This window comes from Schistocerca cancellata, chromosome 1 (genome assembly GCF_023864275.1).
Source record: "Schistocerca cancellata isolate TAMUIC-IGC-003103 chromosome 1, iqSchCanc2.1, whole genome shotgun sequence".
Lineage (NCBI taxonomy): Eukaryota > Metazoa > Arthropoda > Insecta > Orthoptera > Acrididae > Schistocerca > Schistocerca cancellata.
In genome coordinates this window covers 521,428,801-521,455,108 of record NC_064626.1, presented here as the reverse complement: position 1 = coordinate 521,455,108, position 26,308 = coordinate 521,428,801, and the positions used below count along the sequence as shown (strand labels likewise).

Below are 26,308 nucleotides of genomic sequence, written 5' to 3'. Positions count from 1 at the left end.
TGGCAGAAATCCATGACCTGCATTTCTGAGGAGAGAATTATAAACTATGGGAAAGAGCCCATGCTGGCACCCTGGAGATTGTGTTCATGAGAGGATACCTACTGGAAGCTGCACCAAATGCAAAAATCATTGACATACAAGGCACGGGTGACCAGCAGCCCAACACAGTTCACAAACCCATTAAAGGCAACAAGGAAAGAGTGACACTTAAGACAGAGCCCTGTGGGATGCAATTCTCTTGGACCTGCAGGGAGCTGACTACACTGTCAACTCTAGCCTGAAACAACCAGTAGGATAAAAACTGATGAATAAAAATTGATAGAGGTCTTGGAAGCCCCAGTCATGGAAGGTGAGCAAAATGTGATGACGCACGGTGATGTCATATGCCTTACACAGGACAAGGAGGACTGCAACAAGTTGTCGGCATTTAGAAAAAGCCTGTCGGATTACTGCTTCGAATCTAAACAGATGGCTGATAGTGGATCGTCCCTCCCAAAAACCACACTGATAGGCAGACGAAAAGTACTGAGATTCAAGAACCCCACTTAATCTGCAGACAACTATCCTTTCTGGTAGCTTACAGAGTGCACTGGTCAGGATAATCACCAAATAATTATTGAGAGGCATGAAGTCCCTGCCTAGCTTAAGAACTAGGACAACTATGCTACCTCGCTTTGGTGAAGCGAAGGCACCTTGGAGTCAAAGATGGCTGATAACCCTGCGAACATATTGCCTTCTGGAGAACTTTGATGAGTTTTATCATCTGATTGTGAATTGAATCTGGGCCTCTGGCTGGGTCATGGGATGAGATAAGAGCCTGCAAGAATGGATGAATCGGTACAAAGACCATCCTGTACAAGAAGACCTGTAACAGCTGTTGAACATTGGCAGCCCAGTAAGACCAAGGAGCTAGGCCCACTTCTGAGATGAAGAGATGCATTCCCAGAGAGGATACATACGGCTACCAGTAGTCTTTCTTACTGTGCTTGATTAAATAGCCTTAGTGGGTAGTCACTAAAAAGTGATAAGGTTTGTCTGCAAAGGATGTTGTTTGGATCACTGTAGGGCTCGTCAGCGATCTTGACTTGCTATTGCAGTGTCTTTGGTCCATCATTGCACTGGTTAATGATGTTGTTGCTGCTGCTGCTGCTTGTGTGTGTGTGGGGGGGAGGGGGGGGGGGGGGTTACCTCCTGTAGAAAGGGGAACAGCAATACAACATCGTGAATGATTGCTTACAAGAGACCTTACACACCTCTAGCACTACAATCCGATAGAGGGGCAGCGAATGTAACAGAAGAAGCGTACAAAGGCTAGTTGGTTCTGTAAATGTCAAGCGTGGGGGTCACTCTGTCTGGTGGTTGCAAGAAAACAACAGGATTGCAAGAAAGTGTTCACTGTCACATAGATCACTGTGCAGTGACCACTGTAGTGAAGCACCAAAATTAAGGGAAGAGATCATTAGATCGATAGCTGAAAAGGTGACATGGGCAGCACTGAAGTGGGTACAAGAAACTTCACTGAGAACACACAGAGAAAAAGTTGTTGGATTAATGTGGTCAACTCAACATATCAAAGTGGGGTACCTGGAGGTAGGTAAATGTTACAATTGTTAATTGCTGAACTCATTTGCACCAGAACCGCTATTGTCTCCAATGAGGTATGAAGGAGCTTCCATTCACCAATGTCATTTGTACAAACCAAAGTACAGACACCTCCAGATGACCCCTCGAGACCAGTGCAATTCCAAAAGAACACACAATAACTATGGAGAATTGGAGTATTGTCATCACTGAAGTGCATTTCTTGGCGAACAATGCAAACTTCAGAAGAAGAAGAAGAAAAGTGTTGCAGTCCGGCAGGTAACAGCAGTAACCATTACAATATCACTGAATAATTGGTGGCCAGGTTAGGTGTGAAGGGGCCAGGAGAGGCGGTCACACTGCAGGATCACTGCTCACCACTGGAGATGAATCATATCCACAAACATGGGCACCACAGGAGCATTGTACCAATTCTTTCTCTTTTCCTCAGTACCCTTTGGTGGGCAAGATTCATTCAAGGTGTTGTCTGCATTGCGTGTGGGGACAAATGAAGAGCGGGCAGCAATGGAACGCACAGGCCATGGCTCCTTCAGCTACTGCTTGGCATTGGGCCTCCAATCTGCGGGTTACTGGGAAGATCGATCCCAAGTGGGAGCACTGTCACAGGTACATGTCGCAAAACAACGTTTCTCGGGCCAGGTGCGGAAAGTGGTTCCCGAAGAACGTAGGAACCACGGGAGAGCACGGTAGTGAGACACCTGGTTTGGGGGAGCGACAGTCATGATGTTAGGGTAATTGATAGACATATCTGCAGTATGTTGTGCTCGTATTTCTTCTGTGCCTCAGTATACACAGTACATACAGAGCAAGAAAACATATCCTTGACTTTTCCCCCATATAAAAATACACATTTTTCACAGGTGAAAATACATTTACATATTAAGTGACAGTATACTTTTCCTTGGAGCTGTAAAACTTATCAATCCTTTTAAAGGTAAAGGTTTTATACACAGGCGTAGAAATTCTTGGCACTTCATGATCCAAAACCCTGCAAAAAAACAATGTGTTTTGAAAATATCCTTGATCCACAGAAACATGTACTTTTCATATTTTCATACTATGGAAGTATAAAGACAAATTCCACCAAAGCACAACATGGTAGCTTCCGAAGCAGTGAAATCTTGATTGCTATACACTTTTGTCAACCAACACAGCTAACGTGATGAGGTCAGTAAAAAGCGACATTACTCTCAAGCAGCGTAAACAAACAGGAACAGTTAATTGTTGAAATTAATATATACAGAGCCCTGCGTGGAGGGGTGGGGGTGGGAAGTATCGCAATTTTTTTCTCCAGCACGATGTAGACGCGGACAAGGAAAAAAACTTCCTGTACTTTTCCCGATTAAAAACACATTTTTTCCTGGGTGAAAATACACTTTTTCCATGTTAAGTGACAGTATACTTTCCCTCAGAACTCTAATCTTTGAATGGCTATGGTTTTATATACCGGCGTAGAATTTCTCAGCACTTTAGAAAATGAAACTCAGGGGAAAAACAGTTTTGGAAAGATCTTTGATGTGCAGCAACATTTTTGCTGCATATTTTCGTATTACAAAAGTATATATGTGAATTCCATCAAACACCGCCATGTTACTTTCAGAAGCATTGAAATCGAGATTACGATGCGCTTTTGTAAGCCAGTCACAGCTCGTCACGTTATCTCACCAGCCAATGACAGTGGATATTCACAGTAAAGGACAAGTGAAATAGTCAGCCAACAGCAACATCACTGTTAAGTAGCGCGAACACACAAATAGGACGAGTTAATAGTTTAAATTAATATACATAGTGTTGCTACAAGAAAAGCAAAGCATTCACATATAATATTGATCTCCAAGATTTGTGAGGATGTAGAACTTCCAATAATATTGTCGCAGTAGAAGCTGAGTAGCACTGTGGTGTAGTGGTTATGATACTAAACTGAAGCACGGAGGGTGTCGTGAGTTCAAAACTCACCTGGACTATACAATTTTAATTTCTATATTCGGTTTGAGTACATTCTAGAAGTATCCACAAATGCCAAGAATCATTGTACAGGAATGTTCTGGAGTTGTATATATACTGTATGTGTTCTGGCCAGAGGCAGTTTGCTCAATGCTCTTCTATGTACAAGTGCAGAATAAACCTTCATTAAGTGAAGTCAGTGTTCGTCATTCATCTAATTACACCTTCTTCTACATGACAATATCGCTACCCTACCGCAGCGAGAACAACTGTGTCTACCAGATCAGTTCTCTGTAGTACACACACTATGCTACACGAATTGTGTATACGCTGTGAGAATTAAAAGTATTCACAGTAATTGACGGAAGTGATTATTTATCATTGTAATTACCACACCCGCTCTCCACTACCCACAGATTAGTAAAATGCAAGAGAAGCTAAGCTTTCACATATAATGTTGACCTTTTTTGTGCGTGATACAATTTAAGATACATCACACAAATGCACCAGTAAAATTTTTAATAGCAACAAAAATGTCTGATCTTCTGGGCTTGAAATTCTTCTAAATGGCTTGCCCTCAAAGACTTGATTTTTAAATGAGAGTCAAACGCTCTGCGATTTACGAAATTCATCATACATTCTCGCACATAGTTCATCTTGCGTAAAAGAAATTTACTTTGAAAGTAAAGCCTAGTTAACAGGACAACACTAGATTGCAGGCAACTGTGCTACTGGCCGCTGCACATGCGCGCCACGCTTGCCCAACTTGTTGGTGCAGCTAAATACTTATGGTGTGTTCAAACTTTGGCGACACTCGTTGCACGAGCTTTGAGTTTGTGTGTGTTCACAGTGTGTGGACAAACTGATATATGAAGTGGGGAACGGAGAATAACGTTCGCTTTTCGAATACTTATGCTTTGTATAGGTGTTGTGGGATTTCAATGATGTCGATTACAAAAATAAGCAACATATTGATGCACCTGAGATCATAATGTGCGGTCACAGAACATAGATGGTTTGACAATATCTGTGCTGCAGGCCAAAATTTATTGAATTAAGAGCACATACACAACTCAATTAAGAAAAATGCAAGCAAGTACAATTCTGGCAGTGAAAATTCTCTCGTCTACAAGATTAAAATCCTATCTTTTGAGTTGGCCGACTCTTTTAAGGAATATTTTTGACATGAGGGAAGGGTACAAAAATCAAAAAGCTGCATTCTTTATTCAATATTCATCTCTTTAAAACATCGCAGCAAAGCTCCCCATTCACATATGTTTGAATTTTGAAATGGTGCCACTGTACAGATCTATCTTCAAGACAGTAGTTTGCAAACCATTCTCTTCTTCATGCGGCCTGCTTCGAATAATTATTGCCGTTAATGTTAATAATTATTAGTATTAAAGATGATAATTATTGGTGTTAATGAGCGAGCATCATCATCAACCAAAACTGCATATTCTTAGCATGCCGAGTGTTCTAGATAGTAATGCACATAATGTGCTATGAAATTTCAGAGCTTCATGCACTGCAGTATCTTTCGCGTATCGCATAATTAACTCTATTTAGAAGAAACGTGAACAGTTCTGGTGACATTCTACTATAATTAAAGGAACTTCTTGGGTCTTCCATTATAAATTATTTCAGCAAGATTGCTGAGCAACTGAGCTGACATTTTCTTCATCCAGTCATGAATCGAAAAATGTTTCTTTTTTTTCCCTGATGCAGCGATTCTGCGTAACAAACTTTAACTCCATCACAACTCATGCAACATGCAGCTGCCAAAACTTTCATTTCAGACTCGACTCTGAAACCCACCAAACAATGAAACTGAAGTGTATGCTGGCTTCGCCACGTCTACAGTGATATATGAAACAATTTGCACGCAACTCATTCAACACAATGAGTTGCGCAGCCCAAATCATCGTGTAAACTAGGCTTAACGCTTTTCAAACCACCATTCGCAATATTTTTCCGAGACATGTTAGAAGTAGGTCCATTCCAGCAGTTGCCAGAGAGCGCCAGTTAACATGCATCACTGGGCTTGCGCAGCTACAATGATGTAGGAAGCACGTATGTTTGAATGTGTAAAACATTAAAAGATCTTACGATATTTTCATAAATACTCCATGAGCATCGGAATTTCCTGAACCATACTAAAATGCATAATTCAGCTTACAGTGCACATTCGCATGTCCAGATTCCCAATGAAGTAGGCCTCGACCTGATATCGAGCATTTCAATGTGGTTTTCATGATGTAAATTTTCTTGGGAGTATCAGTACTACATTATCTCATGTTTGGTTCTTTATTGTGGCATAATGCCATAAGCGCTAGAAGATAAAAACGTGTACTTGAAATGCAATGAACAGTGGAAACAAGCCAAAAGCACAGAATTAAACACTTTGTTTCAAATAAATTGACTGCCTCGACAGAAAAGATCAAAGTCAACTTTCCTTAGCAAACAAACAAAAATAACTTCATTGTTTTGCAAAGTGATTAATGTTTGACTGTCAGAAATGTGGAAATAAATAAGATCTGAAGCTAACAATTAATCCGTAATTACGTGAATGTAGTTTAATTCAATTGATAGGTCCCGGCCACAGAAAATCTGTTTTGTTTTCATTTGAAGTCAGAGCAGTAAACGAAGATGAAACAGCAAAATCACTAAATGTAACGAAGGGTCATGTGGAGACTACCCACTTCCCCACTATAACCCAGACTGCTCTGCACATCTGCCCCGGATCTACAATAATTCCGAATTACCCCCCCCCCCCCCCCCCCCCAGCAAGTGTTAGAGATAAGACACCAAAAATTTAAAAAATCGACTTTTCAAAAAATGTTCATTTTGTAGCACACATCTTTCTGAACGGTCCAATACATTAAACATATATGTTCGAGGAAATGTAATACGTGTTATTTGGTATTAAGTGTGCCAAAGTGCAGTGCCACGCCTCTTCACACAACATTCTTCTATCGCACATCACTGTATTTCGCTCTGTGGAATTCAAACATGTATATTTTGTAATGGATGCCATCAAATTATATTCATGACAGTGTAAATTAAAATGTCCTGTGGTGCCTCTCCTGCTCCCAGTCAGCCGGTTTGCCCTCACAATTAATACTGGATGGGATTATTTGTAACCGTGAGAATAAGAAGTCTTCAGAAAATTTGCACTCTTTATTGCCTATTAGCTAATAACTTGCTGTTTTGTGTGACATAAAATCAAATATTGGATACATAAAGACCAGAGAAAAGATAACAGTACACATTTCTTCAATCCTTAGGTCCTAGCATTTTTTTCTCTCTAATATTGCTAGAGTTTTACATGACATGCTTTCTTTTCTGCAAAAGGATCTATTACCTCAAAGTTCTTCAAACATTTTGCTACATGAAAAATCAGAATGTCGTTGTCTAATGCTGAAAAGCTGTTAATACAAATAGTATCCACGACTGGTGATATTTTTCGATCTGATTACGTATTTTTGTTACTGTCTGCCACATGAAGTGAAATAGGTCTGTCTAATATTGCAGCAGTAACACACACCAAATAAACGAGACTGTTTTTGGCACAAATGGTCATTTTTATAGCACAACAGAATATAATTCACTAAGTACCAATATGAAATGCCTATCAGGCCTACTAAAAGCAAAAAGCTTTATGTTAGGAAGTAGTTTCACATTTCATTCATATGCTCAAGCTTCTCAAGCATGAGATTGGAAAGTAGTAGTATGAAATTATTGTATAAATTTGGGGTCGTCATATTCTTCCACAATTTGTGTGATTTCACCGATTCTTCTCCTTCCTCGGTCTAACAAACAATCTTGTCATCACTAATTCTGTAACTATTCCTGCCAGTGTCAAGACTCATTCTCCGGTAAACTTCACGAACCCTGCCACAATCACCGGTTTAGTTCTCCTGCATTTATTCTCCTGTTTGGCGTTATTACGTGTTCGTAATTTGCTGCTGTCCTCCACAACAAATCCTTTGTGTCAAATGGAGTATCAAATCGAAGAGGAAGGCGGGCTGTGCTCTCTACTTCATTGTAAATAAACTGAGTGCCCATGCAGTAAAGCTTAATAAAAGCCAAATACTAACGAAAATAACATGACTGTTCTGCAAGACTATGAATGCTTGATTGCCAATGACATGGAAATTTTAAAAAAATCTTAAAACTTAAACTAGTGACATATTTTAGTCTTTCATGATTATATGAATGTATTTTAATTCACTTGATAGCTCCCGTCACAGAAACCTGTATTCTTTTCATTTGATATGAGAGCTGTAGACTAAGAGAAAACAGCAAAAAATCATGAGAATACACGTCACGTGAAAACAGCCCCCTCTCTACTACAACGTTTGACTGCTCTGCAGATGCACAAATCTGGCACGTTGGATATGCCAGTGAAATTGTTCTGGATGGCATCTGGCTGCTTGCTGCAACTACTCAAACAGCTAACAGCTACACTTCAAGTAACCAAGAGCAGGAGAAGGTGTTACTCATACAGACTTCAGCTCTGTGCATGTGCACAAGTCCACTGACAAGTGCTCAAACGAACTTAATGTAAACAGTTGTGATGTCACACTTTTTGAAAGCAGTTTGTTGCTGTGAAGTATTGAATAGTTTTCATCCTAAGGCCTTTGACACATTTTACTGTCGGCAGACACTTTCATATATGTGTGTGTGTGTGTGTGTGTGTGTGTGTGTGTGTGTGTGTGTGTGTGTGTGTGTGTGTACCCAATGACAGAATTCTGTCTTATAAACATCACCACGAAGTTAAATGTACATCAGTATGAAGATATGTGGCAGTATAAAGAAATATAATTCTGCAGGACATGATACAGAGAGGAATTAGCAGTTAAAATGTAACTCGGCAGTCAGGTCTTATCTTAACCAACACCTCTGAAAAAGGAACATGTTCCGAAAGAAGCACCAAATGTGAGCGACAATTATAATTGTTTTTAAATCATTTAGGCTTTGCTTGCTATTATTTTCCAAACTAACCACTGTTTTGGAAATCACCACACAAAAAAAAACACAACACCAGTGCAGCATACATCAATTCATAATGTGTCACTGCAAATTGAAGCTGGTGCGTATAAAAAATTCTTTTAATGAAATAATATACCAAAACTTCCAGTCTGCTTCACAGTTTTCTTGCAAGGTGTGCCACATCGGTGACAGTTTGACTGCAGTTTTGTATATTATCTAAATGAGGGGCTACCATAGCTCTTGTTTATTGTTGTTGCTTTTCTTATATTCAGACTAATATTGTAGTTTTAACCAAAACCAACACTTCTTTCAATAATGCAACTATGAACAACACTACACACAGTATAGTCTCTGTTAGTTTGGCACTATTAGGAGATAAAGCACTAACACTGGAAACTGTTCACACTTTTAACAACTTCTACCAATTCAGAACTAAGGAGCTGAAAGCAGAGGAGGAGGCAGAGGAAGAGGAGGAGGAGGATGATTAGGGAAAGATGGAGAAGGAAATCAGCCATGCCCTTTCAAAGGAACCATCCCCGCATTTGCCTGAAGCATTTAGAGAAAATCATAGAAAACCTAAATCAGGAGGGCTGGACATAGGTTTGAACCATCATCCTCTCGAATAAAAGTCCAGTGTGCTAACCAATGCACCACCTTGCTAAGTGTGAAAGCTAAAGAAAATGTATTGTGTAATGTTTGTAACCACTACTTGAAAGCTTATGCTTTTCCAGTACCATATCTCAATTTAATGTTTTTTCATTACATGTAAATGGTGGAAACACTATAACACAAAAGCGCGTGGAAATCATCATACCACACATAGAGTGTTTGACAAAATGATTAAAAAATATAAAACAGTGAGTTAATATGTTTATGAACTAAAGGAACATAAAAGCAGGGTTATGCTTTACTTATGTAGATATACTGACATGTCAACAATGTATCATTCAAATGATTGAATGTGACAATAAAGCTTCTATTCTATTTAACAGTTTATCTATGTTATTGCCTACAATGAATATATGACATTATTTCTACAATACTAATGAACCAATGCCATTATTACCTTTCTTCATAAAAAAAAAAGCAAAGGTCAGACTAAATGTTGTACCCTTTTTGGTACCAGGAAAGAAGGTATGTTGCCACTGTGATTTCATGGTTAAAGCCATTCACTTGTTGCACATGTTTAAGTGATCTAGTGAAGGAATTAGGTATTTCTTTTTCTACAAACAACCAAATTTTCACACATTTGCAATTTGTATTAATTTGCATGTTTAAAAAAATACTGGCTTGCTGGATTTCATGTGAATTACAACGTTACACTGTAATTTGCAACTGCCGCACTGTGGCAAAACAGTGTCTTACATTTCAACAAGAAATGTAGACATTTCTCAAACCTCAGCAATGATAATAGTTCTCTAATTAAAATTGTGTAATGAGCCAATTCAGTTGCAATTTAAACAGCATTCTGTGATAAATTACTTACGAACTGCTACAAAGGAATACTTATCAGACGTTTTTCAGCTCTCTGGGTAAGTGCTTGCCTTTGAAACAAACACGTCAACCTCCAGACATTTTTTTTTCATATTTCCACTAGATAATGTGTTATGAAATAACTTTTTCAGCTCTCTGGGTAAGTGCTTGCCTTTGAAACAAACACGTCAACCTCCAGATTTTTTTTTTTTTTTTTTTTCATATTTCCACTAGATAATGTGTTATGAAATAACTATCTGGGGGTAACTCACTGCTTAGAAAGAAAATACTGTTTGCACAAATGCGAGCCTTTACTTACGTCTGCTTGTGTCTGTATATGTGCCGATGGATATATGTGTGTGTGCGCGCGCGCGAGAGAACGAGTGTATACATGTCCCTTTTCCCCCCTAAGGTCTTTCCGCTCCTGGGATTGCAATGACTCCTTACCCTCTCCCTTAAAACCCACATCCTTTCGTCTTTCTCTCTCCTTCCCTCTTTCCTGATGAAGCAACCGTGGGTTGCGAAAACTTGAAATTTGTGTGTGTGTTTGTGTGTTTTTTTTATTGTCTCCTATCAACATACCAACACTTACGTTTGGTAAGTTACAGCATCTTTGTTTTTAGATATATTTTCCCACGTGGAATGTTATATATAAAAATCGTCATGAATAATCCATCACAATTTGAGAAGAACAGCTATGTCCATACCTACAACACTAGAGCAAAAAGGGATCTTTATTACCCGTTATTAAAGCTGTTGTTGCCTCAGAAAGGAGTTCAATACATAGCAAAACAATTTTTGACCACTTGCCCAATAATATGTCTGACAGACAGCAAAGTTTTAAATCTAACCTTTTTAATTCTCCTGAACAACTCTTATTCCATGGACAAATGAGTGTGACTAAAAAATAATGGGTTCATTAAGGTTAACACTACGCATGTATACATAGCCAGTAAACTGAATTGTACCTGATCATTTTGATCGAAGACTCTTTCAAATGATCTAAGGAACGTTTAATGAACTTACTAACTAGTGCTTAAATGCTCTTTGAAACCTGGAAACAATAAGCATCAAATTTCAGACCTTTAACTATTCTGTTCTCGTATCACAAAGACAAGCCCTTCTCTCTATTTCCATTACTAAAATTTCCACATCTATTTTCTCTCTATTTCTCCAATAACAAACAATATTCAAAACACATAAAATAAGGGCGATGTAAACACCCATCTAGAGCAAACCGAAATGTGGAACACAGACACACACAACAGCAAATAGTATTCACATCAGCTTTTGAGCTCTTGCTTTTTTTTTTTTCTAGCGACATTCATGCGGACACCCACACTATCACTCCCACACCTGCATGTGAATGTGTACACTTTTAATGGAAAAAGAGCAAGAGCTCAAAAGCTAGAGAGAATACTTTTTGCTGATAATGTTTCTATGCTCCACACATCAGCCCGCTACAGGTGAGCGACTGTCTTTCCCGTATTTTACATATTGTTCCACTCGTGAATTTCCAACATTTGAAACAAGACAGACACACAAACATGAAGAACCAAAATTTGAAAGCAACTACAGACTGACTTCCCAAACAACAAAACCTCTCTAGCATTTATCGGCAAGAACTAAAAGAAATTAATTTCTCACATAATTCGGCAGCTTGGTTACAAAATAATCATGCAAACCACCACTAAGTATCGCTCAAGTGTGTATAATCAATACCAAGTATAAATAATAGGGGATACGGCAAATACACAAAGAAGAGCAACAAGAATTGTCACAGGCTTGCCTGATTTACAGGAAAACTCACAAAAATGTAGGAATACCTGAACCGATATAAACTTCAAGACAGACATTAACTACTTCACGGAGGTCTACTTACAAAGTTTAATGAAACAATATCAAATGAGGAATCTGGAAACATACCGTATTTACTCGAATTTAAGCTGCACTCGAATCTAAGCCGCACCTGAAAAATGAGACTCGAAATCGAGGAAAAAAATTTTCCCGAATCTAAGCCGCACCTGAAATCTGAGACTCGAAATTCAAGGGGAGAGAAAAGTTTTAGGCCGTACTTCCAAATCGAAACAAAGTTGGTCAGCCGTAGTAGTTTGGTTCGAGTCGTAAGCTTAGCAGTTAAGCTTTACCAGGTAGCCGTCGTTATGCGTCAGGCGCTCCGTCCGTATTTATACGGGTACCCTTCCTTTTTCACGTGCTTCGTCTGGTTTGAATTGATTGCTTATTTTTCTTTGATCTGACAAGTGCAGTTCTCTTTGTTATCGGTGTTTACGTCACTCTAAGCTGAAAATGCATTACTGTACAGTGTCATGCATTGTTTGCCGCATTCTGATAGTGCGTGTTTACGGCCTGTCACGGCTCGCGGCATGGCTTGCTTTTGTGCACGCTACCGCCGCTTACAATTAAAAAAAAACAAAAAAAAAAAAAACAAAGAGAGGAATCGTCTAATTAGCGAAACAATGGCAAGAGACTGCTATTCGTTGCTACTTACACTGCTGCTTTCTTTGATAATGATCAACAAGAACCAAATAATAGATTGCATATGATAGAAGATGTTCTGAACGAGAATTTAGCGAAAATTTTTTCCGTTTGAAAATCTTTGCAGACGCCTCTTTAGTACATTACATTATGCACAGAAATTAGAGTCATCTTAGATTTAAAAATCTAGTCAATTGCCGTGCTTCATTTCTGACTGTGTCACTATTAGGCATAAGAATAATATGAATATAAACATGACATGGTATGTATATTCTTCCGCGTCTGCTGCTGTCTCACTCTAGTTTCGTAGTTTATTAAGCGGACAGGGTTTAAATGAGATAGCAGCAAACACGAAAGAATACATGGCAAAATGTTTATATTCGTATTATTCTTATGGTGAAGAGAATACTGTATGTGATTCACAATTCATAAAAGTTCCTATTAGCAACCATTTCTTCTCAAAGTTAGGAAAAAATTCAGAAAGCAGAGTTGGCCATATTGACAAATATCCCAAACAGTCTTGCCAGTCGGATTTTCGTAGTACATTGAAATGCTGCTACGTCCGAAGAGAAACAATACGGAATTTGTATTTACTTCGTTGGATAATGTATGAAAATGCAGTGGTCGAAACTCGGGGCGGAGAAAAAAAAAAAAAGCTCGTCTTCCACCCTTTTTTTATTTATTTACTGACGCAGAGGTTTCGGTGCCAGTATTTGTCTTTGTGCCTGCGAAGCATGCGTGCGTAGCGCTACATATATTCGACGACAGAAGTTAGTTGTGGTGGCACCTACCAACATTTTTCAGAACTTCCGCGTACTTTGCACTCGATTCTAAGCCGCAGGCGGTTTTTTGGATTACAAAAACCGGAAAAAAAGTGCGGCTTAGATTCGAGTAAATACGGTATGCAGCCTCTTAGGCATTTCTACCTTGGTGACCCCAAGAATAAGATTACACAAATTACAGTGTGTACAGAGGCATTTAAGCTGTCATTCTTCCCAGGCTCCACATGCGAATGGAACAAGAAGAAACCCTAATATGTGGTACAAGGGGAAGTACAATCTGCCACGCAAAATTACAGTAGTTTGCGGAGTATATATGCAGATGTAGAATGACATGATCTGAACAAAGATGCTTCATACATTAATACTTGTAGCAATTTCAAAGTTACAAGAAAATTCCTGTAACTTCCAGCATGTTTTAGGTCCAAAAAATTAAATCTAGTGCTTTTACACAACATGCAGAAACAATGTTGTACAACTGTTCACATGCATGAAAGAAACACTTCCCAACTTTTACATTTGTCACAGATTCTCACAATGTCACTATCACGACAAGCCGTACCTCCGCCAATGGTTTCCATTAAAATTTTGTTCCTAAGCATATCGTAATAAGATTTGATTCTTCACAAATACAAACAATACTGAACACTGAACAATTTACTTACAATGAGATATACTGAAATTTTTGTTTTTGCAGTCTATCAATATGTGAGAAACTGATTAAAATACTGCAGCACCAATTTCATATTTTACAGCACAGTTCAATCAACTAAAACAACACAAAATGAGCACTAGACTTCTTATCAATCGAAAATATTCACAAGCCTATTCTTTATTCACTAATACTTTAAACTTATTACTTAAAACAACAAACACAGCATACAATTCAATCTCACTGATGTAAACATCTAATATATTTCAAGTAGTCAGGGATTAACAATTGTCTAATGCAGTGGTGGACAGCGAAGATAACAATCAAGATCATTAACATTGTTTTTGTTGTTCATGTGATCTTACACTGTCTATTTGACTCTTCTGCTTCTCACAGTTTTCCACTGCACATGAACAATCAGCAGGTCATGTAAGTAGAAATTTTTTTTCAAGCTAACGTAACACTTTTTTCAAAATGAAACACAGCCTCAAATTGTGTGCAAACAATTTTTAAAATCAGAGCTACTATCAACTGTAACAAAACTGGTTATGCATATAGTAAATCAAGGGTCCTACCATTCAGTTTCAATTTTTATACCGGACATGATTTTTTTTTTTTTTTTGGAAGTGCTTCTTTTAAAGTCTGTAATTTCCAAGCTATTTTGTCCACCATGCAAAGTTCCCATGCTTATGCAAAACTAATAGAATGTTGTTACAAAAAGGAAAAAGGACTGTATATAACTTATACACCATCAATATTGAAAAGAAATACCACATAACTACAAATGGAAAGATACAGAAAGGGTCAGGATAGGGAGATTTTGGAAAGACAGACCGAGCCAACTTGTTGCAAGTAAACATTAAAATGACTCACCATTGGTGAGCTGGCAAGAAGGTACTTTGAACCCTGAAATTACATGGCATGTATAAGGAGTTGCTTCAATGGAAACAAGTAGAAAATCTTAAGACTGTAAGCAAATTTCACATACTTATTTCTGTTTTTCCTTTACACCTTACATATGGCATTAAAAAGTACTATCGTATACTAAGCACATGCCTAGCATTACACTTTTATAAAATGAAACCATTTTCCACGTTCAACTTTGTTTCAATGTGAATGAATATATATGTCTGTCCATTAACAAAACAAATATTGGACACTTAAAATCCTGCACTGTTGTTACAGAACTATGACACTTCCATACAATATTTGTGATATAACACGACAGTGTGAAATACAATTTTCCTTGTTCAGTGTCCCATAAAATACATTTCAAAATACTGTAAAAAAGTCAGCATTTTGAGATTTTTTTTTTTCAGAATATTGAACAACCATCCGACTTTCTATGCATAAGGGCTGAAAGGGAATTCTGGCTTCCATTTTTTCTTGGAGAAAGTACAAATGCACTGTAAAACTCTTCATGCATAACTTGCCCCCAAAACACAAAAGTTCCAAATTGAAACACAACAGTAGTTGGCAACAATCACCTGAAATCTACAGTGCAATGGTCATTTGTCAAAAGCTGACTTGTATGATATAATAAAGGTCTCTTGATTAACCAATCAAAGAGACTCCAAAGATTCTAGTGCTTTTTCCACCTATTTGCCACTGGAGACAAAAAGAAATTGCACTGTTTTATCAGTTCCGCTAATTACACGTATTTCAACACAGCTTTCCTGGCAAATGACAACATTTTCCTCATTCACAGTGTCCCCAATGTGGTTTCTCTCTAGACAAACTCCTTGGGAATACTGGCTTTATAATTAGTGTCCACATATCATTTTTCAATAGCAAAGTGAAAATGTACTATGCAACGGATTTTAAATTTTAAAAGTGTTTCTGGATGATATACGTATATGATACAGAATCAATTTGTAATGGATGTGTCAGACAAGATTTTTGGATATTTGATTAAGTATGAGAGCTGATGCAGATGAGGAGATGGTGACACTATTAAAGAGGAAAACATCTATTTTCATTGATTATTTGGCAATAAAGTTTCTTCAGCTCCAGTCTCAGTCTTTTTTGAATGATCCTCATTTATTGGTCAAGACGCACACAAGAAGCTTAAGTGCCAAAAGTGACATGAGAGAAAATGTACAATAATAGAAGCAAAAAACTTCCATCAGTACAGATCCTCAATTAGCTGTTTGTGCTATAACTACAAACATGTGGTTATAAGCAGCAACTAATTTCCTTATGAATTATTGTCCTAGTTAGTAAATATATTTGAAATGTCAATTTCCTGGTCTAATTGGGCTCAGCACTTCAGTAAGTTACATGTTAAATTTATAAATTTTCTTATATATGGATCCAATACTGCACTTGTATCTGCACTGAGTTGCAAATTCTTTGAAATACCCACAGATCATTTCACAATCTTGACAAGCTGTTGCAATTTGCCACTCAAGTTCAACTGTTTCAACAGGCATGCTATACACTTTAAATAACCACAAACACAAAAATCTAAATGACTAAGGTGGAGTGGGAGGCCAAAGTACAGGCCTTGCTCAATCACTCCCTCTTGGTGCATATGATGTCGTCTTACAGCAGCAGTAGCAATGTCTGCTGGTACCCCATCATGCATTTACCATATTCCCTAACCTTTAACCGCAGGTGAAATATAAGAAAAATTAGACAGAGACATAATTGAGAAGTTAACATTCCAAACAATATCTGCACTAACTAGTAGACATTATTGTGATCTCTCGGGCACCCTTGCTGTGACTGATTAAATGGTGTGCACTTCCAGATGTCCAACCAAATTGCTGTTCCAATTTTATATACAATTTATACAAATAACAGCATAATTCTCAGCACTTGAAGACAATTGGGCCCGCCATCAAAATATTGTGCATAAAATGGAAACAACAATTCAGTTATATAGTCTGAAGCACACCATTAGGATGCCATTTCATAATGAAGTCAGTGATTTATAACCACACATTCACAATTAGCTCCCAAGCAGCTCGTTGGCAGACTTATGTTTACTGAAATGTTTTTGTCTTATCACATACTTTCACTTATCAGTTTTCACTGTTATGACACACACACATACGTAAAATATTTTTGTCAGAATCCAGGGCATACTTTTCAAGGCGTAGTTGTTTCTTTTAAGTAGAAACATTCACTAGAATAGTGTTATCATTGTCAATATAAGTACTATAAAAAAGATGCCTAGATCCAAATGTGTTTAATCCAGCATAAGGTTCTGTTTTTGCCCTTTTTGTACTATTCTGAGTCTCTTCTCTACCCAACTTTCTGTTTTATTTCCTCACGCCCTCTCGGATATTTCGGAATAGTTTTGTTTAGCTCAGCATATTCTATCACGTTCCTATCATCAATAACTCAAAATTCTCATCTTCTCAGTTGATTTTTTCCATTTTGAGATTTACTTTGTTTGTACTTGTAATATCTTTTGCTTTTGGCTGTGTACTTACGTTAAATACAAATAATTACCCCTTTCATCTATGTCCAATTTTAATTTCCTGAGATATTAAACATTTCTACTTTAATTTGGTATGCTTCACCATTCACAAATGATATTTCTGACTTCTCACCTGATGACTATTTCTTTGTGTTTTTTCTTACCTTGCTTCTTACAATCTGAAAGCAGTTTGCAGTATCATGTAATGTAAAAAATCCATATTGTTTGATAAAATATGGTCAAATTCACTTTCATTCCATTTGGTTCTTGCCTAGTCAATTTTATACTTTTTGTTCCTTTTGACCCCCAGTGCCCTGAGTACTTGTTAGTTCAGAGGAACATTGATAGGCTGATTTTATACAGAACACTGTTTGTATTGAACGTGATACACATATAATAGTCACACCATGAAGGAAAGATTACAATGAGTGGAGTATCCTACAAAAGCTTTTGGATAGCTTTGTAATAGCTATCGCTGATGGCATAAATGGCCTCTGTAACTATAAATGAAGCAAAAAGAACACATATGTGCAATGAAATCAGGATGCAAATACAACTATGTGGAAAACCAGGAGGAACATGTCAACATCTTAAGCTCCTGCCGGTCTTGAGACTGCATCTATCTTTCCACGGACACCAAGCATCCATGCCAATCTAGCCAGTGGCACTCTACCCCTAATGAATAATAACTGACTCAAACAAACTTACGTATTATAAATCACAAATAATGTAAACAGACAAAAACCATAATAATAACAGTGCTGTAACTTTTAACCACACAGTAATTATTATTGCAGATAGCCAAAGAGAATCTTGCTGAAGACAGCACTGACGCAAGCTTTTGTTCAAATGTGTGTGGTATTTCTAAGGGACCAAACTGCTGAGGTCATTGGTCCATAGACTTACACACTACTTAAACTATCTTACACAATGGACAACACTCACACACACACACACACACACACACACACACACACACACACACACACGAGGGAGGACTCGAACCTCCGGTGGGAGTGGCCGCGCAATCCGTGACACACCGCCTCAAACCACGCGGCCACTCCGCGCGGCGGCTTTTGTCCACAAACTAGTTACTACTGCGGATATCTCCTCCACATGACTGCAACACTCAAATGGATCTAACCCTAAAATACAACAATTCCCACAAAAATCAAAAGGAACACAGCTAAGACTGCAAGGTATAATGTGTTAAACCCAAAAATCAAATACAATATAGTACACCCAGCAAAACTGCACTCTGCCTTTTTTCATTCTTTCCAAAATACTTAAAACGCAAAACTGGAAATCATTTGAAATATTCTCAGACATCCTGAAAGTACGAAAATTGCACTGTTTTGTAGCTTACCTGGTACAGCTGACTGTTACTCAACTGGTATGTAGTTGGAAGTAACACCTGAGACTGGTTCGGAGGTACTGCTTGTCGGTAGAGCATTCCTACAAGGATATAAAACATACAAGCAGTGAAATAAATACAAGACTGACACCAGCTACAATGTAAAACATTATATCAACTTTAATTTGATTATTTTGTTCATGCAAAGCCCACAGTAGGAAATATACTTTTATGCTCGTAGCAATCTCACGCTTGCTTACTTGGGTCATTTCATCCACTAATTAACAGACAAAAACTTTTAGTAAACAAGCACAGTATATGATATTCCATACCCAACCACTGTTTTTTTACACGTTATCAGAGAATATCTATTATATTGCTTACAAGGGGAAATGGAAAATAAATTTGAATGCCATCAAGATTGAAATTGTTACGTAATATTGTTAATAACACGGAATTCCAGCAAAATCTTTATAAACTTACAGCTAATCATATATCAGTAAGGTAGGTGTGTGTGTTGAGGGGAGTGGGTGGGGGCAGGCAATCGTGTGTTTTTAAACACACTTGCAATAATTTTGCCAACAACTACAAACCACCTCAGTCTATATCACCACTTCCAACCAGATTTTACAGTCGTTAAAATAACTTGGACAAATACTGTTCTGCAAATTTCCCCACACTTACACAGGATGTCTTGAGGAGGAATGGTCAATATTCAGGTATATGACAGGAAAGATCATTTGAAGCAAAAAAGATTGCTAAACATGTGCTCTAAATACATACCTTACAACATATGAGCAGTTGTTGAACAGAAGAGATGTGTTTCATAATAGCAATGATGAACAAGTATTCACACACACACACACACACACACACACACACACACACACACACAAGGATTTAACTTTTACAAGCTTTCGGAGCCAGTGGCTATTTCTTTTGGCAGAAGAGTTGAAGGGGAAGGTAGAGTGGTGAAGGAAAAGGACTGGAGAGATTTAGGGAAATGGGTGAAGTTAAGAAAAGTCACCCAGAACCCCAGTAAGTCTCCCCTGATCCTGGGGTTCTGGGTGACTTTTCTGAGCTGTACCCCTCCCTTTCGCTAAACCTCTCTAGACCTTTTCTTCACCCCTCTTTCCTTCCCCTTCAACTCTTCTGCCAGAAGAAGGAGCCACCAGCTCCTAAAGCTTGTAAAAGTTAAATCTTGTTGTGTGTATGTTCCCCTGTCGCCACTTGGTGAGTAGATTCTTTATCTATGCGTTTATATTATAAAACACACTTAAAGTTATCAAATGAAATTTTTAATTAAACTCAGCAAATGTCCGATATGAAGTTGCCAACTGCACTGTATATTTCTTTCTATCATTAACCAACATATTTCTGCTTTAACATGGTGAACTGCAGTGTATTATAAAAGTTTATCTGCTACCAATTAACACACCCACTGCAGTCTGTAGTGCTGGTAATCGAGAGTTAGTGATAGTAATTACAGTACGCAACACACAAACATTCTTTGCAGGATATGTCACCAGAAACTGCTGGTAGACATCCTGCGATTTCAAACTGGATTCTACTATTGAATTAATACAATGATTGTCAGTGAATGATGTGCCTAATTGTATTGGTCATGAATTTGATAGGTGATCCTCCATTTTGTCAAAATGAATTACCTAAGTTTATTTCGGGTGTAGCATTTTTCACATTGTATTTCAACAGACCATATGAGAGGTGTGGATTAACACACAAGTCTTTTTATGTTTCAACTACTTACACTGACATTACCGCATACTAATATATGTGTGCAACTGTGCGTAACAAGCAAATTTTCATCACTATTGTTTTATTTTCATTGGGTAAAAAACAGCTGTTAGATGGAGTGCTCACCTTGTCTTAACTGTGTTGGTGCAACATGGCGTGGCTGTGGCGGTGGCTGCACTGGCGCAGGCCTCAGATCTTGTGGTGTGTAGAACCTGCTATGCAGAGGTGGTCTACCCCTTCGCATAAGTCCTCCAACAGGTGGTGGTAGTGGTGCACCCTGAACAAGTTTGGGCAACAATGGATGTTGGGAATAAGTTTTCCCTTGTACTGCTTGATATGTAGCTGCGCCTAAGCCAAGTGGTGGAGCAGCACGACTTCTTGGAACTTTGGGTATTTTTGCTGGAGGTTCCCAATCTATGGGTGGTTCCTGGTTTCGTTCAGGTTTGTGTTTCTTTGCACAGGATAGCAAGTGTCTAGAAAGTTTTCCTTTCTGGTTATCTTCAAAAGGACAATTAGGGCACTGATGAAATGCTGGTGCTCGTTCGAGGCGACCCCGTACATTGTGATCAGCCTCCATGTGAAATAATATATCATGAGGGCTTCGAACTTCCAATGGACAAAAATTGCACCTATATACATAATTACGCATATGTGGAGTTTCTAAATGTTGTGCCATAACTAAAGATGATTCAGTCTTAAAACTACAGTATTCGCATTTTTTAAGTTCCATATGAAATGGTTCATTGTTTTCTTTGCTACTTTCCAGTGTCTTAAGTAAAGAATTTATAGCAAATTGAGTCTCTGTGTTCGGTCTTCCACCTTCACGATCCCTTCTTCGTTTCTGAGTTCTTAGCAGTTCTGTTTGCACATATTCATGAACGAGGCTCATTCCTATGTCAATAAAAAATTTTCCTGTAGGTTCATCAAAAAAGCTATGAGGTTTTTCCTTGTCCTCATCAGTTTTTTCTTCTTTTTTCTCCATGTCCACATTTTTTATAGCAGATTCTACAGTCAAAGGATCTTTAGGATTCCTTTCCTCAACAGCGCCCAGCTTTGTCTCAGACGTTTCAGTTTTTATTTTATTTTCTTGATCTTTGGTCTTTGATTCATTTGTTCCACATGTTTCTTCATTTGCCAACTTTTCTGTGCCAACAGTATTTATGCTCTCACCAGCTGTTTCTGCCTCTTTTTCACTTTTAGACTGTGAGGCAGGTATATCATTTTTCTCTTTATTGTTCTCTTCTTCCAATTGTTTTCTCAGCTGAGCAATGAACTGTTTCAAGGGTTTGAGTGGGGGTTTTTCATAAACATAAGGGACAATAAATGATGGTGCCTCTACAACAAACATGTCATCAGTCAGAGTAGGTAGCAGTGGAGTAGAAGGAGGGGGAGGTGGGGGTGGTGGTGGTGGTGGCTGAGGCTGTGGTTGTGGCTGTGGCGGTAGTTGCGGAGGAGGCAGTGGTGTAGTTAACCGAGGTGCATGTGCAGAAATAATTGGATTGCTCATGCGAGGATACATACCCTGAGCAGGGATAGCAACTGGTAAAACAGAGTAAGTAGAATTGGATGAAGGACCTGCCAAAGGCGGTGGTTCCTGAGTTAAAGGTACTGGCCCCTTACCAGCTAGTATTGAATTTGTGTCTATGATAACCAAAGTTGGTTCTTTTTTACCCTTAATGTGTTTTGTACCCGCAGCAATTTCTGCCAAACGTTTTGTGTCATTAACAACAATAGTAGTTTTCTTGGAGTTCCTATATTTGCTGTTTTCTTTGTCATCTCTTAAGGGATCTGTAATCGCCAATGGGTCTACAGGTGCTATTTCCTGAATGTCTGGATCGTCCTCCTTCTCTATGTAACTTTTCTGCTTATTCAAATTACGCGAACTACGCCGTGGTGTTAGAGGTGCCACAATGGGTTTGGTTTTCTTCTTATTTTTTCCTAATGGGTCCCCATCAGTTTTGCTTTCGAGATCTTCCTTATCACTCACTTTATCTAAACTATTTCCACTTTCACTGCTGTTCTGCACAAATTTGTTCTCACTAGACTGTACACCCTCATCATCTTCACTGAGTGCTTTAGAATCACTTTGAGCACTTTCTTGTTCACTGACACACTCATTTGAAACACAAAAGTTCTCATCATTCTTACCACTGTCTTGCTCCTGGATTGACATGACAGCTGCACCTTCAACTGACACACCTCTAGAATCCCCAGTATCTCTCTTGTCAGAAACACTTGTTAAAGCACTGTTACCTGTTTGCTGATCATCACACACACTTGTTTCACTGTCATTTATATTTAAATCTGCAGCATTGACACTATCTCTACTGTCGTCTTTGTCAATACTTACAGGCTGATTCTCCTCAGTATCTTCTGTGCTGGACATATGTTCCATAGGAACTTCATAATTACTGGTAATATTCTCAGACTGATGAGAATCTGTGGAATTAACTATTTCTTTTACACTATTATCTACACTGTCTGCCACAGAATCTTCACTAATGATACTCGCTGTACTTACTTTATTCACAGTTTCTGTACAAGAATCTTCTTTCAGACTCTCTACAATTTGTTCTGCTTTACTTTCACTTGAAATATGATAAAAATTGTCTTCATTATCTTCTTTTGAAATGTCACTGTCCTGTGAATTACACGACTTGTCTAAAATCATTGCTGAAATATTATCCTCCTCAATTTCACTGGTTTTTATTTCCCTCTCATTTTCACTTGTACCACCCAATTCCATTGGTGTTTCGCTATCAAAGTTCCCTTCACTACAATCCTCTTCTTCCGTTCCATTAAGGAAATTGTCAACATCTCTAGACTCACAAGAATTTTCTGCATCAATTCCACAGTATAAACTATCTTCAGATGGGTGGTGACTGAGCACATTCTTCTCCGTGGGCATTGGATTTTCTAAAGATGACAGTGACCTTTGATTACTTTTGTCCTCTCCAACTTCTTCATGCTGAGTTTCTTCCTGGCTTTCACCACTACCCTCATAAGAAGCTTCTGATGCAGAATCTTCCTTAATGTCGATTTCTTTTGTCGTCAGTTCACATTCTTCACTGTTGTTCATTTTTTCTTCCGGACTGGGTGCCAGTGTACTATCATCCATACAGTCATCAGAAATGTCTGATAATTTCTTTGTTGAAATTAGCTTTTCTGGGCTATGAATACTGCATACTTCCATTGCTTCAACTCCATTCATTTCTCCATTAACATGGACATCTGCAAACAAGAGAAAAATTGCAATTACAACCATGCCCGCCAACTAGATAACAGAATTTAATGGACCATAGTAAATTTCCCTAAACAAAACAGTATAGTACCAATGGCAGGGCTATATTAATGGTAGGACTGCATTCTAGGGCACAGAGCAGACCACATTTAAAATTTTCAATTCTAAGGCACAGAGCGGACTGCATTTAAAATTTGCAGTTCAAACGCACAAGTTCAGGTCAATAATGGAAACTTATTCAGCCCTATTCTGTAATAAAAGTGGTAGACAACATTGTTATTACAGAATAGTTGTCTTTTAGTGCTAACCTTTCAAAGATCACAGGAAAAACCCTGTTGTATAATGTAGAAAGAGAAAAGCACATTGTGAATGGACGTCATTATGATGCCATAACAAGTCACAGCAAAAAAATAATTTTACGAGTAAAATCTTGCTTTATTAACTCCAGTAACTCCCACATAGAGGAAAAAAACCTTGTGTTTACATAACAAACATTCCATCATATAAAGCAGACTCTTTATTGAGTGCTGTGTTGCGTATACAAATAGTAAATTATCAGAAGAACCCTAATACCTACTTTAATTTTAATTTTTTTGCACATCAGAGGTAATTGTAGTAGTTGAGGTCTGATGCAGCTCTCTTCGCAATGCTATCACGTGGCAGCCTTTTCATCATTGCTAATTTATATCCAACTGAAACTGCTTTATATTTTTAGGTCTTGATCTTTTTCAACGATTTTTACTCCCTAAGCTTATATCCTTTACCAAACTGATGATTTCTTCATGCTTAAAATATATCCTATCAACTGTTCCTTCCCCCCCCCCCCCTCCCCCCCCCCCCCAAGCAAAAATGCAAGCAAAATTTCTGTTCTCCCCAATTTGACTCAGTAAGTCTTCATTTTGGCCTGCCCGGTTAGTCGTGTGGTCTAGCGCACGGCTTTCCAAACTGTGAAGAAGTGCCTGGTCCCCGGCACGAATCCGCCCAGCAGACTTGTGTCGAGGTCCGGTGAGCCGGCCAGTCTGTGGATGGTTTTTAGGCGGCTTTCCATCTGCCTCTGTGAATGCAGGCTGGTTCTCCTTATTCTGCCTCAGCTACACTATGTCTGCATTTACTGCGCCAACAAGTTCTCCACGTACACGTACACCACCATTACTCCACCAAGCAAACACTCATCTGGTGTGAGACGGACATTCCCTTGGGAGGGAGAGAGGGGGGGGGGGGGGAGTCCACCGGGGGTCAAACCGCACAATAACCCTGAAAGAGTGGTTCAGTGTGGGGCGGGGGAGGGTTGAAGTGGACTGCGGTAGTCGTCGTGGAGTTATGGACCACTGCGGCTGCGGTGGAGACGGAGCCTCTCTGTCATTTCTAGGCCCCCAGTTAACATACAATATAAGCCTTCATTTATTACCCAATAATCCATCTAATTTTCAGCATTCTTCATTTCAAAAGTTTCTATTCTTGTCTGTAGTGTTTATCATCCGCATATCACTTCCTTAGCAGTCTACACTCCAGACAAATACTTTCATAACATACTTCATAACACTTACACTTATATTCAGTGTTAAATTTGGCAACAGCATTTTGTATCCTCTTTACTCCTGCCATCAAGAGTTATATTGTGGATCAAATAGCAAAACTTGTCAACTTGTAAGATTCCTTATCCTAATATAATACCGCCCCCCTGCACCAAACTATTTCTTCAAGCACAATCTAGTACCTTTGTTGATGATCTTTACCTTATATAACCTATTTTCAAGACACTATCGATGCCATTCAACTGATTTTCAAAGTCCTTTGCTGTCTCTAACAAGAGCACAATGTCTTCAGCAAACCTCGAAGTTTCTCCTTGGCTTTCTTTACTGCTCGTTCATTATTTGTAGTAAATGTGTATTATTTCGGGATCAGAGAAAAGAGCATTCCTTCTTTTACGTATTATGAGTACGCAACGTATTATGAAGGTACAACACTAAGAACCTAGGGTATGGTAAAAAGCCAAATTAAATTATTAAAATTATGTTTCAGGATTAAATATTATAGTTAAAAAGAAAATTTTAAGACAACTCCTTGCAGACAAAGAAATGAAAACCTCAAAGTAGACAACTGGTCAGTATGCAATAAAGTTACACTGATCATAAAGAGAACAAATGCCATGAATTTCAGTTTGAAGCCGGAACACACACACACACACACACACACACACACACACACACACCGGGTGGTTACAATTAAACAGTGTTCCAAGTGCTACAGTGTGGGCTGTATACATCGCAGGACGCTGAAACATCGGAGGTATATTCACTATCTGGTGTGCTCACAGGGTGCACCGAAAAAAATAACAGTTCCAGTTTCAGCCACCAAGAGAAAATACATCATTGAAGCAATCAGAATGTGCAATGTTTTCTGCTTTGACATCAGTATGCCGTTTGTCGGTTAGCAGCATTTGTTGATTCCTTCTGTGAAGTGACGGTGTAAACAGTTAAGAAGGCTGAAGTTTTCAGCACGAAATGCAATGGCTATTGAGAAGAAAGACCATACACTGCTGGTAAAATTGATTTATCAGAAAAGCAGCAATAACAGCACTGCATTGATG

At 38.4% G+C, this 26,308-nt stretch overlaps 1 protein-coding gene across 3 annotated transcripts in view; it reads right to left on the bottom strand.

The window, feature by feature from the left end:
* Nucleotides 1–26,308, bottom strand: part of LOC126179085 (MOG interacting and ectopic P-granules protein 1) — a 108,130-nt gene that overhangs the window by 54,502 nt on the left and 27,320 nt on the right. For 2 of the 3 annotated variants that reach the window (XM_049924581.1, XM_049924583.1), the window contains exons 3-5: nucleotides 20,604–23,708; nucleotides 18,735–18,823; nucleotides 14,815–14,847 (exon numbers count right to left, since the gene is read on the bottom strand). In XM_049924581.1, coding sequence (XP_049780538.1) covers nucleotides 14,815–14,847; nucleotides 18,735–18,823; nucleotides 20,604–23,708 — 3,227 coding nt within the window. The remainder of the gene's footprint in view (nucleotides 1–14,814; nucleotides 14,848–18,734; nucleotides 18,824–20,603; nucleotides 23,709–26,308) is intronic. The other variant, XM_049924584.1, reaches the window with a different exon arrangement.